Raw genomic sequence first — 15,524 nt, forward strand, 5'->3', positions numbered from 1 at the left:
GCACTTGGGCATGACAGCCACAGGAGAGGCTGTGAGACGCTTTTCCTGGAGACATCCTACTCTTGAGTGGACGCCAGGCCCCAGACAGAAGCAGAAGTGACCGGGGAAAGGAGTGTCCGCAAATGGGACCAGGTGAGGGCCCACACAGAGAAACTGCTTTTAGGTGGAGACCAAAGGAGGCAGATGTTTCTTTCATTGCCAAGCGTTGGTCGCTAAAGTAGGGTCTAGACGTGAGGACCCTGTGTGTCTTGGAAGCAGGATTCTGGGAAGAGTAGGTCAGCTATGACCCAAGAGTCCACGCAGTGCTCCGTGTCCCAGGCTGGGTCTCGCTGTGGGCACGCTGACCTGTGCGTTCAGGGTTGAGGGATGCCCTAGAATGGATCTGTGGGATCTCCAGATGCAGAAGGGGCCCGCAGTTATTAGGCACCTCTCAGGTGGCCCCTCTTACGCAGTTCACAGCATGTCACAGGGAGACCACAGGAGCACAAAATCGCGCCAGCAGGTTGCACCAAAGCACAGTGTCCGGCCGCTGAAGCAGACGTCCTGCACAACAACGCCCCGTCCTGCTACTTTCCCTCCCCACGCACCTTTCCGAGGGTCCCTTCTCTAAGAACAGACCTCTATGGAAAAAACCGCGCCGGAGCGAGGATGGCGACGGTGCTTCTTTGTGAACAAAAGCAGATTTCGCACCAAGCCCCAGGAGCGACACCTAGACCCCCGGCGCTCCGCGCCCCATAGAGGGCCCTAGTAGCTCGGCCTGGGGACCAGGTCTCCGCGCCGCGCCCCCCAGGCGTCCTCGGGTCTCCACGCAACAATGCGGGTGGGCGGTGCGCGGCCTCATTTGCATACCGCTCGGCCTGGCCAATGGGCTGCGCGGGCTCTGCGAGCTGGGACCCTCGGCGCGCGTGCGGGTGCGCGAGGTGACAGCGGCCGGACCGGGCGTGGGACTCGGAGCCCAGCCCCGGGGGACCGGCCCGCTCCCAGCGCAGTCGCGATGTCGGTGGCCGGGCTGAAGAAGCAGTTTCACAAAGCCAGCCAGGTAGGACACCCAGCTGGAGGAGCCCGGGTGCGCTGGCCTGGAGGCTCCGGGCCTGCGGGGCTCGGGCTCGTTCCCTCCCGGTCCTGGCCCTCGCTGTTCCCCGGGCCGTGGCACAGCGGAGGGCGGCAGGGGGTGGCCGCGAGGTCTCGGGCGCTCGGACAGAGCGGACGGGGAGGCCCGGAGACCCCGGCGCCACCGCCGCCACGCGCGCTGCAAGGCGGGCTTCGGGAGAGTACTCCTCGGGGGTCTCGGTCCCGCCTGGGGGTGGCCACGCATGGAGCTCGGCCTGCGCCAATGGGGTGCCGGTCCAGGGCGACTGGCCCAGCCCCCCAAGGGGCTTCCCTGTGGCGGGGAGACCCAGACACTGGCGCGTAAACAAACAGTGCCAGACGCTCGGAAGCGCAGGGTATTGCAGAGAACACGGTGGGGGCGTCTGGGAGAGCTTCGTGGAGGAGGAGGAGGAAGAAGGGGAGGAAGAGGAGTTGGGTGTGGGAGGAGAGGAGGAAGGGCATTCCGAGCGGAGGAAGCAGGAAAGCAGCGAGGCATGGCATTGTGTGCGTGTGTGGTGACGACACCAAATTTGTTGTCCAGCCCGGCGGGCTCTGCCAGCCTAAAACCTCTTATTGCGCACGGCCCCATTCCTGGCCTCAGTTCTGCAAGCCCCCAGGTGCACTGATGCCACTGGGAAGCGGTGGTCGCCCACATCTTGCTGCTTCCACCAATGGGCCAACGAGGACCAGCCGCTTAGGAAGAGTCTCCTCCTTTAGCCTCCCGCCCAGACTGAAAGGCAAATCCCCCTCCCCTCTCCCCAGGAACTCACGGTGCTGTTGGGGCCCTTGGAGGGGCTATGGTGCTGTTCCAGGGGTAGGAGCTCCGAAGCAAGGGCCAGGGGGTGAGCGAGGGCAGACGTGGCCATTAGTGCTGGACCCTTGAAGAGGCATTTAGATGTCAGCATTTACATGTCAAGTGGCCTTGGGACAGGTGCCTATTCTATTTAGGGCCCAAGTGTGAGACCAAGACTGGAGCTCCTGATTTAGGGATATTGCCAAATGGAGGTTTAGAGAGGTTAAGTGAAAAAAGCCACAGTGTGCTAAGCATGAACTCTAGGAATGTCAGCATTTAGGGATAGTGGTTAGCCCAGGGCTTGATAAGCAATGACCACTCCACACGTATTTTTGAATGAAGGAAGTTTGGGTGGAACAGCACAGGAAGGAAAGAATTAGTAGGATAAAAAGAGAGAGAAAAACCGGGAAGAGGAAGGGGCAGTTTAAAGGCGGGAGCAATTCGGGAGCAATGCCAGAAGTTGCTGGCAGCTTGTTACACGGGCTTCCTCAGCACTGGCAGGGGATGAAACTCGTCAAAGTTTTTTTGTTTTATCAGGGCAAGGACTCCATAGGTGCAAATCTCGGAGACAACCAAAACTTATCTCTTTGGCTGATTCACATCAACTTCTGACCGTTGACTTGCATGAATGGTTGACATTTTCAGAGGTTATGACCCTTGGAGAAAGGTTATGCCAGTGATAGGCGGTTTGGTTTAACTATTTATAATGAACCCATTAGTGAAACAAACTGAGAGTCTAGAAGTCTTTGGTGACTTTGTATGAAAGGAAAAGCCACCACATTCACTGTGGGTTTACCAACATTTTGTTGATAAAGTGTTTAACGGGTAAATGTTTAGTCTGTTCTGAAAGTCTTTCTAAGAAATTTTGCCATGCAACAGATTTGCTGGGGGTAATTGACTAGGTTTTAATAAACTAAGTGCACAGTGATAAAAATGCCAGATGTTAACAGACATTTGATTATTTACTTATTTAATTAATTACTTTTATTGGTACATGTTAGGTATACATGATGATCCTAGGGAGTTTGTACTGCACAGAATAGATCTTGATTCTTGTTTTTCTTATTCCCCTCCACTCCCTTTAGCCCCCATTCTCCTTATTTACAAAAGCTTTGTGTCCATTTTTTCCTTCTTTTCTCATTTTTTCTTTTCCCTTCCTTTCTTTAGCCCTCCCTAGTTCCCCTTCCCACTTGAACATTTTCTTCCTATTTCACTGTATCTATCATAGTTGTAGTCTTTATTTATACTATCAGTTTCTCACACCGGAGAAACACAATGCAGTAGTTGTTTACCCGTGTGTCGGACTTATGTCACTTAAGAGTGTGGTCTGAGATGCATCCATTCACCTAGAAACGTCTCAAGCATATCCTTCTTTATAGAAGAGTAGTGCTCCATTATGTAAAAACAAAAAACAAAAAGCAAAAAACAACCTATGTCTTCCTTGTTCATTCATCAGTTGATGGGCATTTGGGCTGTTTCCAAGATTTAGCTAATACAAACTGTGCTGCTATAAATATAGGGGTGCCAATATCGCTGTGGTGTGATATTTTTCATTCTTTTGGAAGATACCAAGAAGAGTAATAGCTGGCTCTCATGGGACCCGTAGTCCTAGTTTTTTGAGGAATCTCTACACTAATTTCCACAGTGGTTGCACCGGTCTATACTCCCACCAGGAGTGGAGAAATATACCCTTTCCCCTACACCCTTGCCAGCATTTGTTATTGGTGGATTCCTTGATAATAGCCATTCTTTCTGGGATGCGATGGAATCTCAGTGTTTTAATTTGCATCAAATGATCAGGGATGTTGAACATTATTTCATATTTATTTGTCATTTCTTCTTCCCTCAAGAAATGTTTCTTTCAGGTACTCATTTTTGAATTGGGTCTTTAAATTTGGGTGTCTGATTTTTTTGAGTTCTTTATATATTCTAGAATGTCACCCTTTGTCTGAGGAACAGCTGGCAACATTTTTTCCCTCACACTGGGGGATGTCTCTTTACTCTGTCAGTGGTTTCTCTTGCAAAAGTTTTTTTTTAATAAGATGAGATCCCAGTTGTGGTAATTCTTGTGCATTTGGAGTTTTGTTCATGCAGTCTTTGCTTACATCAATGTCTTCAAGAGTTCTACCTGTTCTTTCTTGTAGCATATTTTAGTGTTTCTGTTTTATTATTTAGATCTTTGATCCATTTTGATTTTAGTGTAGTGCATGGTGAAAGATATGGGTCTAGTTGTAATTTGAGCATGTGGAAAGCCATTTTTCCAGCATCATTTATTAAAGAGACTATCTTTCTTCCAGTGAAGGTGTTTGGCCCCTTTATCAAGATGAGATGGCTTCACAGACAACATTTTAACACTGGGTTTCCATTCATACACAACTCTCCTAGGAGCTGGGGAGAGGAATCCCGGATGTTGTCAATCTGAAAGGAATTCCTGGGGCTTCAGACCTGGTTTGGCCAGCAGTCTGCTGTGTGAACTTGAAAACATGACAACCCATCTGGGCCTTTGCAGGATGAACTAGAGGATTTAGAACGGTGTCCCTCTTCTAAAGTTAATTGGTAATTGTCTTAGTTACTTTTCTCATTTCTGAGACAAAATACCTGATGCCCAGAATTAGAGGAGGAAAAGTTTATTTAGCTTACAGTTTGTAGAGATTCCAGTTCATAATCGGCTGGCTCCAAGGGAGGGTGGCACATGGCAGTGGGACAACAATTCATGGTTGTGGAAGACAGCAAAAGCAATGAGAGAGGGGAAAATAAGCCTCTTCTGCCCCTTTTGTCTTATCCGGACTGCTGGGATTAGGGTGGTACCACTCCAATCAGTGCATTGATCCAGTAATCACTCACTCTTCATCCCAGCATTTCACTGCAAGTCAGTCACAAACTCTAGATTCAGCTGCCTCTGAAAAAGTTCCATCCACAAGTGTATGAGGCTTTGGCAGGAACAAACCGTAACAGTGGTGGTTGGGTAACTCTATGAATGTACTTAAAAATCAATGGATTGTATATGTCGAAGCGTGAATTGTATGACATGTAAATTATATCTCAGTAACATGTGCATCTATGTGTATGCATGTGTATCTGTCCCAGTTGTGAAATTCTTAGGTCTTTACTTAAAGATAATAAAGTGGATCATTTACAGATAAGAGTACTAGGACCATAGCAAACTTAGATAATTTTCCTCCACAATAGATAAGCTAAAATTACTTACAACCTCCTGATTCACTGATGCCTATCCTGTCTTTGACAACAAGATATCCTTACTGTACAGGGAATGAATTGTAAATTCTCAAATTATGCATCATTTTGGCTTAAGATTGAACCTAGCAGGACAGAGAATGTATAAATTAAACTGAGAAGAGCATAAGTTGAGTTGCTAACAAACTTAAGTCAATTCTTTGCTTCAGCATTTGAACCTAGGTTTCCTGAGATTTAATCACTTTTTTTGGGGACAGGTTTGTTAATAGAAACTCAGTAGAGATGGAGCTGGAATGACTACAAATAAATACAAGTACCTAAAGCATAGCACTGTGGTTGCTTATTATTGGTCACAGAGCCTGACCAATAAAAACAGCTCATGAGAGTTACATTGCTATTACCATTCAGTGATTTGCATTCATTATGGTTACTTCCTGATCATTTTGTTGACAGCAGGCATTGTTGGAGGAGACCAGACCACACTTTTGGATACCCTGACCTGCATACTGTACTAACATTTACTCTTACAGGACCATCTTGGCTTTTAGGGGCTTATTCTACATCATTGTAAAAGTCCAAGGATCATTTCCATCTCTTCTGTCCATATCCCATGACCTCCTTGCAGACTCCATGTCAAAGTTCTTTTTGCTCTTATACAGTAATCCCCTTTAACCTCGTTCATGTGACTCAGCAACACAGTAGGGATGGAGAGCCTTTAACATAATGTTTTAGTAAAATTTCTCCCTGACTTTTAATGCATTAAATAGAAAAATGGGAAGTGGTTATAAGGGGCTGGGTCATATTCCCTACAGTCATGGCCCAGGCTGACCACTGGTGGTAAATGCTTCAGAAAAGGTTGTTCTTTGTAAACTATGAGATTTTCTGGGGAGACAGTGAATGTCTCTTGTTTCATATTCTCTTTATAAAGATAAATATGTACTTTGTAAAGTCTGTAATGATTTATTTTTTCTCTGAAATGCATCAAAATATTAAAGCTAAAACATTCTTGCTGTTTTCTGCATAGATTACTTGATACATTAATCCATGCAGTAAATCTGTGTGGGTTTTAAAAAAATTCAGGGTGTTAGGATGGAAGCTCAAATCAAACTGACTTTGGAATTTTTAAAAAACATCTGAAATATATCATCCAAATAGTTCTTATTCCTGATAGTGTTTTATTCTATAAACAAAACTCAGCTTACCAGGTGGAATTTGATTTTAAGGTACATTTGAAAGCAGAGATTTTTTTTCTGTTAATATTGGTTTTACAGCTTTATTAACAAATCAAATGTAATTTATATTTCCCAAGATAGGCATGTTTGTGGGTATCTTGTGTCTTTTGGGGGAAGTTATTATTGGCATGTTTTACCCCAAAAACATAGTTGTCTTAAGCAGAATTGGCATGCTATTTTAAAATTTAATTAATTTTATGATAATGAGGACTGAATTCAGGGCCTTCACATTGAGCTACATTCCCAGCCCCTTTTTATTTTTTATTTTGAGACAGGGTCTCATAAGTTGCCCAGCCTGGGCTAGAATTTGGGGTCTTCTTGCCTCAGCTTTCCAGAGTGCTTGGATTGTACGTGTGCACTGTCATGCATGGATTTTATTTGACTAAATCATAAATGCACATATCCTGGAGATTCTACACCAGCACAACGTGACTATTTCTATTTTGCTTTCCGATGGAAGCCTGAGGTGGTACTGAGTTGGCGGGCGCCTGGGGAGGAGTCTAGGGGAAGCTGACAGGGAGGCCTGGTTATAGTTCTTAGCATTGCAGTTCTCCGAAAGCCTTCTCTGTGGACTCTGCCCTGCAGTCTCCCTTTGCATCCTCACTTGCTTTTACCACGGTGCCAGCAGCCAGTGACCTTCCTGAGCCCACATGCCTTCTGCTTCCTTTTTAGTCTTTGTGCACTGAGTGAATCTTTCTTAAACACTGATGCCACCAAAGTGGTGGCCCACTGCACGCATCCATCTGTGGCTGAGCTGCTGCTATTGCAGGCTGCACAACGTGGGTACTGCCCAGTCAGTCTTAACACGCGAGTCACAGCTCGTCATCTGCATCCTTGTTCTTTCCTGCTGGGTCCCAGTTCAAGAGTCCAGCACATCTAGAGGGCCACTCAGTCCACGTGTTTCCAACACTGCCTTCTCTCCGTGTCTTGGGCTTTACTCCTGTTTTCACATCTGTTCTGCAGGACGTTCCTTCTCCCTGCCTTATTTCCATCAGCATGCACATGTACTCTTTAGTTAGTCTTCTGTCTTACCTAAAGAATGGAGAAACCCTCCCTGAGTCTCAGACCCCCTTTATCCTTGACCTATTGTTCTTTCCCTTGGTCCATGCAATGCACTGAGAAATTTAGTTTTCCTGTCTCTGCTTTCTTGCCATCATTCTCATTCTAGCCGTTCCCAGAGGTTTTCTTCTGCAGTACCTGGAACCAGGCTTGGGTGATCTCCAGCTGCAAACCTGAAGGTCACTTTCCCATCTGAACTCTCAGCAGCACTGACCCAGTGGGCTTCTCGGAGCACAGCACCTTCTGCACATGCTCAGTTTTCTTCTGTGCTCTTCTGTGGCCGAGCCTTTCAGGTCTCTCTTCATGATTTCATGTCTATTTGATCCTTTAGGTTCAATCCTTTAATTTCATGTCTTTTTACCTCGCAAATCCTGGCGTATGCAGATGCTTGGGGACTACTTTTCCAGGTTTTTGTCCTCTCAGGCCCACAGATGTAAATAGAATGTGTACCCAGTATACCCTCTAAATTTTTTTTCTTTTGGTACCAGGAATTGAACTCAGGACCTTGTGCTTGCCAGGCAGGTATTGTGCCACTGAGCTATATCCTCGGCTATACTCTATATTTGTAGCAATCTAACTCTCTGTGTCACCTCTTCTGAAGATCTCAGTATTCAGATGTCTGAACCTGAGGTTTTAATTTTCTTCATCTCAACATGTTTTTCTGTTGGTCTCAAACATTTGTGCAGTTGCATACGTAAAACAAAACAAAGTAAAGCAAAACAAATCAAAGACAAAAGTCACAACTCACTAATGTCTCTCTTCTTCTCATCATCAGTTCATCAGCAGATACACCCTTAAACTACTCACTGGCTATCTCTGCTACTACATCCTGGTCCTGTCCATCATTGCTTCCGCCCCACCCCGACTTCTGCAGTAACCTCCTAACTCATTTCCAGTCCTTTGTAGTTTCTACCGAGCTATAACCTACTAGTGTCCAAGATGCTCTTTCAGAAATGTATTTGAAGTCAGGTGTGATGGCGCTTGCCTATGATCCCAGTACTCTGGGCAAGAATATTTATTGTAAATTGTAAATTTCAGCCCAGCCCAGCCCTGGCAGTTTAGTGACTTAGTGAGACACTAAAAAGATCCCCAGTAAACAGACAGATGGACAGACAGACAGACAGACAGACAGACACACACACACACACACACACAGTCTCAAAACTAAATATTAACTTTGGAGAGGCTGTGAAGGAAAATTCTCAAATGCCATTGGCGGAATGTGAATTAATACAGCCATTACAGAGAAGAGAATGGAGGCTCTTCAAAAAACTAAAAATAAATCTACTGCATTATTTAGCTGTTCTGCTCCTGAGTATATATCCAAAGAAATTGTAATTAGCACACCAAAGAGAGTTACCTGCACATGCACTTTTGAAGCACATCTCTAGAATCTAACCTACAGAATCAACCTAAGTGCCCATCAGTGGATAAATGGGCGAAGGAAATGTGATATATGTCTACTACAGCACATTATTCAGCCACAAAGAAAAATGAAATCCTGTCATTTGTAGAAAAAGGAAAAAAAGGATTTATACTATATTAAGTGAAAAAGCCAGGCACAGACACAGAAAGGCAACTATCACCTGTATGTGCTGTCTCATATGTAGAAAGAGATGAACAAGCAAGCAAATAAACAAGAAGACCACCTGAATATTCACCACTGCTTAATACTAGAGAACAGTGATGGTGAGCCTTTTAGAGACTGAGTGTCCAAACCAAAACCTCAAACCCACTTGTTTATTGCAAAGTGTCAGCAGTTCAATTAAACCGGAATACTGAGGTTTTAGTTTAGAAAAAGCAACTGTTGTCCCACGCTCACCTGCTGGGACAACATGGCTCATATGCAGAGAGAGGCTCTGTGAGACTGCTGCCACATGTGTGCCATAGTTCCTCCCCACTGCCATAGAGTAAGGGAGAGAGAGAGAGAGAGAGAGAGAGAGAGAGAGAGAGAGAGAGAGAGAGAGAGAGAGAGGAGTGTGTCTGTCTGTGTTTCATTAGTGCATACCATATGCATGTGTTGAAATATATTAAATCCATTCATGTGTATAGCTAATGCATGTTAATAAAATTAAAATGTACATATACTTCATAAATTTCTTACTTTAAAGACAATAGAACAAAATAAAACAAAACAACAAAGTGGATCATAGCAAAACAATTCAAGCAACACAGGAATTCCAAACCAAAGAACAGGAAATCAGCAGCGGCTACCATAATGTTTCTTGTTTTCTTCATAATACTTATCCATATCTTCACACACAATGAATTCAAACAGGACAAAATGGTATAAAACCAATCAAAACAAAAGAATTAAAGCTTTGCAGACCTTCAAAACCAGACAATAGGAAGATCAATAATGGCTACCAAATGTCTCTTGTTATCTTCAAAATAGCTGTCCATACCTTCACACATATTGAAATTAGATAATACAAAACAGACTAAAACCAATCAATATAAAGAATAAAAACATTACTGGACTTCAAAACAAGATGATAGGAAATCAGCAATGGCTGCCATATTGTCTCATTTTCTTCAAAGTAACTGTCCATACTGTCACATGTAATAAAATCAATTCTTGTAAACTCTTTAGAAGTTCTAGGCATATATAAGCCTATATATGTATATCTATCCTTTCTGTATTATAGGGAAAACCAAAACCAAAACAAAGCAAATTACAAGAAAAACAAAAAACAAAAGACACAAATAACAATAACAAAGAGCCCAAAACAATAACAATATAGGCTTTCAAAACAAGGTGGTAGGAACATAACTAAGTTTGTTATTTTGCATAGTTATCTTCAAAAGTTACTCAGATTACCAGATACAAACATGCAAAATTGATCTAATCCTATGAATGTTAACTATTTTGTTCCAAGAACTAATAGAATTAGTAGCACAATAATTTTAGCTATCTTAAGTGTGTATACACAAATTTGTATTTTTTCTTTTCCTTTCTTTTCTCCTTTTCCCTGAGTTATTTCTCCCCTTTGAGCAGTTTATTAGCATTTCACTATATTTACTGAAGATTTTGTATCTTATTTACTCTCTGAATATCTTACATCAGGGGAACAATATGGTATTGCACATGTGAGTTTGATTTATTTCACTTATGAGTATGGTCTCAAGTCACGTCCTTTTGCTTATAAAAATCTCAGTGTAATCTTTCTTTATAGCTGAGTAGTACTCCATTGTATAAAAATACCACATCGTTTTTATCCATTCCTCGGGATGGGCATTAGGTTGTTTCCAAGATTTGAGAATCATAAACTGTGCTGCTATAAACATGGGTGCACATATATCACTGTGGTATGATGTTTTCAGTTCTTCTGGGAATATGCCCAGAAGTGGAATAGCTGGGTCAAATGGAACCTCGAATCCTAGCTTTTTGATGAATCTCCAGACTGTTTCCATAGTGGTTGCATAAGTCTACACTCTCACCAACAATGCAGAAGAGTTCTTTTTTCCCCACAGTCTCTCCAGCATTTGTTGGTAGTGGTTTTCTTGATCCTGGCCATTCTTTCTGGAGTGAGATGGAAACTCAGTAGTGGTTTTAGTTTACATTTCTCTAATGAGCAATGATGCTGAACATTTTTTCATGTATTTATTCGCCATTTGTATTTCTTCAGCTGAGAAATGTGTGTTCGTCTCCAATGCCCATTTTTGGATTGGGTCTTTGAATTTCAGGGGTCTGATTTTTTAAAAAGCACTTTATATGTTCTAGATAGAAACCTTTTGTCTGAGGGACAGTTGACTAATATTTTTCTCAATTTGTGGGTTTTCTTTCCACTATGTGGGAGATTTCTTTTGACATGCAAAAACTTTTCAATAAGATGAGATCCCGGTTATTGATTCTGGGAAGTACGTCATGTGCAGTTTGATTTTTGATCATGAATTGTCTGCCTCCACCTATGTCTTCAAGATTTCTACCTACTTTGTCTTCCAACCAGAGTTAGTGTTTTTGTTTTAATATTTAGGTCTTTGATCCATTTTGACTTTAGTTTAGAACATGGTGATAGGCATGAGTCTAGTTTTAGTTTTCAGGATATGAAGAGTCAGTTTTTCCACTGCCACTTATTAAACAGGCTATATTTCTTCCAGTGAACATTTTTGGCCCTTCTGTCAAAGATAAGGTGGCTGAGTGTGTTGGTAGTTGTGGTTGTATCTTCTAATCTATTCCATTGATCTTCAGGTCTGTTTTTATTCCAGTACCATGCTGATTTTATTACAGTGGCTTTGTAGTATAACTTCAAGTCAGGGATTCTGATGCCTCCTGCCTTGCCTTTGTTGCCCAGAACTGCCTTTGCTATTCTTGGTCTCTTCTGGTTCCAGATGAATTTTTAGGAATGATTTTTCTAAGTCTGTGAGGTATGCTAATGGCATTTTGATTGGAATTGCATCAAATATTTATAACAATTTTGGGAGAATGGCCATTTTCACAATGTTTGTTCTTCCTGTCCATGAACAAGGAATGTGTTTCCATTTTTTGAGATCCTCTTCAGTTTCTTTTTTCAGAGTATTGTAATTTTCACTGAATAAATCTTTTACTTCCTTTGTTAGATTGAGTCCCAAGTATTTCATTTTTTTGGATGCTATTGGAAGGGTGTGGCTTTCCTTGTTTCTCTCTCCATGAGTTTGTTGTTTGTGTAGAGGAATGCTATTGATTTTTGAGCATCGACTTTATATACAGCTACATTGCTGAATTTGGTTACTCTACCTAGAAGTCATTTAATGTCATTTTGGGGGTCTTCTGTGTAGAGTATCATGTCATCTGCAAATAATGATAATTTAACTTCTTTTCCTATCTTTATTCCTTTTATTTCTCTTGTCTAATTGCTCTGATTATTTGTAGCACTATATTGAATTGGAGTGGTGATAATGGACATCCTTGTGTTATTTCTGATTTTAGAGTGAAAGCTTTAAGTTTTCGACCACTTAATTTGATGCTGGCTATTGGTTTGTCATAGACGAGTTTCATCATATTGAGGTATAGACCATCTATTCTGATTTTCCATAGGGTTCTTACCATGAATGAGTGTTGGATTTTATCAAAACCTTTTTCTGCATCTATTGAAATGATTATGTGATTCTTCTCTTTGGCTCTATTGATATGGTGTGGTATATTATGTCTGTTAATTTGTGTATGTTGAACTATCCCTGTATTCCTGGGATGAGTCCCACTTGGTAGTGATGTATAATTTTCTCGATGACTTGCATTCTGTTTGCCAGTTTTTTATTTTTTTGAGATTTTTTGCATCTATGTAATTAGGAAGATTGGCCTGTATTTTTCTTTTTTGATTGGATCTTTCTCTGGTTTTGGTATTAAGATAATACTTGCTTCCAGAATTGAGTTAGAATTGTTTCCCTTTAAATTTCATTGAAGAGTTTGAGGTGTGTTCGAATTAAGTGTTTCTTGAATTTCTTGTAGAATTCAAAAAAGAATCCATCAGGACCTGGGCTTTTCTTTTGCATCTTCAATTTCATTAACTAAAACTGTGTTATTCAGCAGTTTTACATCTTCTTGAACCAGCTTTGATAATTCATATTTTTCTAGGAATCTGTCCACTTTTTCTGTGTTACCAAACCTTTTAAGTTAGATGGGTTTCTTGTATACAGAATATGGTTGGGTGTTGTTTCTTGATCCATTCTGCCACTCTGTTTATTTTAATTGGTGAATTGAGGCCATTTACATTAATGATTATAAGTGATATATACGGGCCTATTTTTGTCATAGTATCTTTGTGTTGTTGGTTGTTTACCTTTTTCCTCTGTTTAATTGTTTGCCATGCTTGGTGGTTTTTCTGTTGATGTTCTTAAAGTCGTAGTTGTTTTTATGTCAATCTAGAATGTCTTTCAGTATTCTTTGCAGGATTGGTCTGGTGGTCATGAAGTTCTTCAGCTGTTCTTTGTACTGGAAGTATCTTATTTCTCTGTCAATTTGAAGGACACTTTTGCAGGATACATCAGTCTGGTTTGGAAGTCGTTTTCCTTTAGGATCTGAAATACTTCATTCCGTGCTCTTCTTGACTTTATTGTTTGTGTTGAGAAGTCTGCTGTGTTTTTGATGGGCTTTCCTTTATAGGTGATCTGTCTCTTTTCTTTAAAAGGTTTTAATATTCTGTTATCTTGAATTTTTGGGATATTGATTATTATATGTCTGGGTGTAGATTTATTTTGGTTATGGTTAATTGGAGTTCTATATGCTTCACTTATATGTATATCAGTTTTCTCTCTCATGTTTGGGAAAATTTCAGCTATTTCTGTAAATAGTCTTTGGATATCATTTGTGTTGTCATCTTTTTCATTTACACCAATCAATTTTATGTTGTTTTTCTTTGCACCATCTTGCAACTCTTGAATTATTTCCTGATTCCTTGTTATTTTTAAAAGATCTTTCCTTTTCTGTTCACTAGCTGCAATCTTGTCTTCAAGGTCTGAAAGTCTGTCTTCACTTCGTTGAGGCAGATTTGCCAGCTTTCAATGGAATTTTTGATATCCCGGATATGTCTTTGAATCTGTTTTATGCATTCTGTTTCTTTCTTATATTGTTCATTCAAGGTTTACATCTTTTTGCAGTGCTCCTCAGTGTTTTTTTTTTTTTTTTTTTTTGTCTTTTTCATTTTTATCGGTACCAGGGATCGAACTCACGACTGCCTGCTTGCAAGGCAGGCGCTTATGCCGCTGAGCTAAATCCCCAGCTCCCAGTGTTTTAAACTATGTCTTCTTTAGATGTGTTCAGCATTTCTTTATTATATTCATCATTTCTTCTTTTACCTGGGAGATTATTTCTGATCTGTGTTCCTTTTTACAACTTCATGGAATTGATTCTTTACCTCAGTTTCTGTTATTTCAGAAGTTTCAAGTGTATAGCTTACATTTTCTGCTATGTCCATGACTTGTTTGGGATGGGCTGGAGGTTTCAGATTGCATTTTGGTCTTCCATTTTGTCATTTTCCTGTATTCTCCTGGAGAAGCTGAATAAAAGGTCTCAGTTGCTTCCTGCATTGAGGATATCTGTCTGTACTGCAGGGTGCTTCCCTAGTTGAGTGGAGATCGTTAGTCAGGCCTTTTACCAGATGCCTAGTGGCACTCATAGGCTCCTCAAATGTGGGGAGTACCCTGAGTGGCCTTCAGCACACCCGATGTGGTACTTGAAGCTCCCTGGCTGCTTGAGGTTGCTGGGCGGGAATCTACCAGGTTTTGAGTGGCATAACAAAGCTGAACAGCTTGGTGGAGTACATTGTGCAGGCCTCCAGCTCATGCCACATGGTGCACCAAAACTCCACAGCTGCTTAGAGTTGCTGGCCAGGGACCTACCATGTTCTGAGTGATGTGCCAAGGTTGCATGGCTGGGTGGGGCTTGCTGTACAGGCCTTCAGCTCGTGCCACTGGGCCACATGGGGTTCCCTAGCCACACGGGGTCACTGGGTAGGGCTCAACCAGGCCCTAAGGACCTACCTGAAAGTCCTAGCTGATTAGGGATCTGGGTGAGGGGCCTTCTAGGTTCCTAGGGAAGTGCCTAGGTTACACAGGTGGGTGAGGTTCGCTGTGCAGGTTCGCCTTTGGCTCACACCCAAAATAAAGTATTTTTTAAAGAGAAAAACCTATTTCAAACCTTGTCCTTCATCTTCTCTGAAGTCTCTGTTGTCTTCCAGTTGCATTTAAATGAAACCCAATCTTAAAACATTTCTCTTGATGATTTTCTTTGTTCTGATACCTACTTCAGATACCTACTGAGGTAGCTAGCCTGCCTTTTGATTTATATTTGCATGACACATATTTTCATCTTTCTGCTTTCAACCTGACTATATTGCAATATGTGATGTGTGTTTCTTGGAGACAGCATATAGTTAGATCATGCTTTTCAATTCACTCCTCAGTCTGTCTTTTAGTTGGTATATTTGAACCATTTATACTTAATGCAATTATTTAAATATTAGGATTGAAGTCTATCATTTTTTTATTATTTTTGTTAGCTGTATTTCATATTTTTTTTTGCTTTTTAACTCTGCCCTCCTTTGTGTTAGTCAAAACTTTTTCAAATTTCATTTTCATTTCTATATGAAGCTTTCTCATGCTATCTTTTTGTATAGATTGCTTGGTAGTGGCTGTTCTAGGTATCATATTACATGTACATAACTTATCATTGTCTGCTA

At 41.6% G+C, this 15,524-nt stretch overlaps 1 protein-coding gene across 2 annotated transcripts in view; it reads left to right on the forward strand.

Moving 5' to 3' along the window:
• The first annotated feature begins 855 nt into the window (after window positions 1–855).
• The window catches only part of Sh3gl3 (SH3 domain containing GRB2 like 3, endophilin A3), a 158,108-nt gene continuing 143,439 nt past the window's right edge, over window positions 856–15,524 (forward strand). The window contains exon 1 of one of the 2 annotated variants that reach the window (XR_010047979.1): window positions 856–1,039. Coding sequence is in view for 1 of the 2 variants with exons in the window: in XM_003475472.5 (XP_003475520.4) it covers window positions 995–1,039 (45 nt within the window). In the remaining variant the exon portion in view is untranslated. The remainder of the gene's footprint in view (window positions 1,040–15,524) is intronic. The other variant, XM_003475472.5, reaches the window with a different exon arrangement.

Source organism: Cavia porcellus, unplaced genomic scaffold, assembly GCF_034190915.1.
Source record: "Cavia porcellus strain 051 isolate PalLab524CR breed Dunkin Hartley unplaced genomic scaffold, mCavPor4.1 scaffold_6, whole genome shotgun sequence".
Taxonomy (NCBI): domain Eukaryota; kingdom Metazoa; phylum Chordata; class Mammalia; order Rodentia; family Caviidae; genus Cavia; species Cavia porcellus.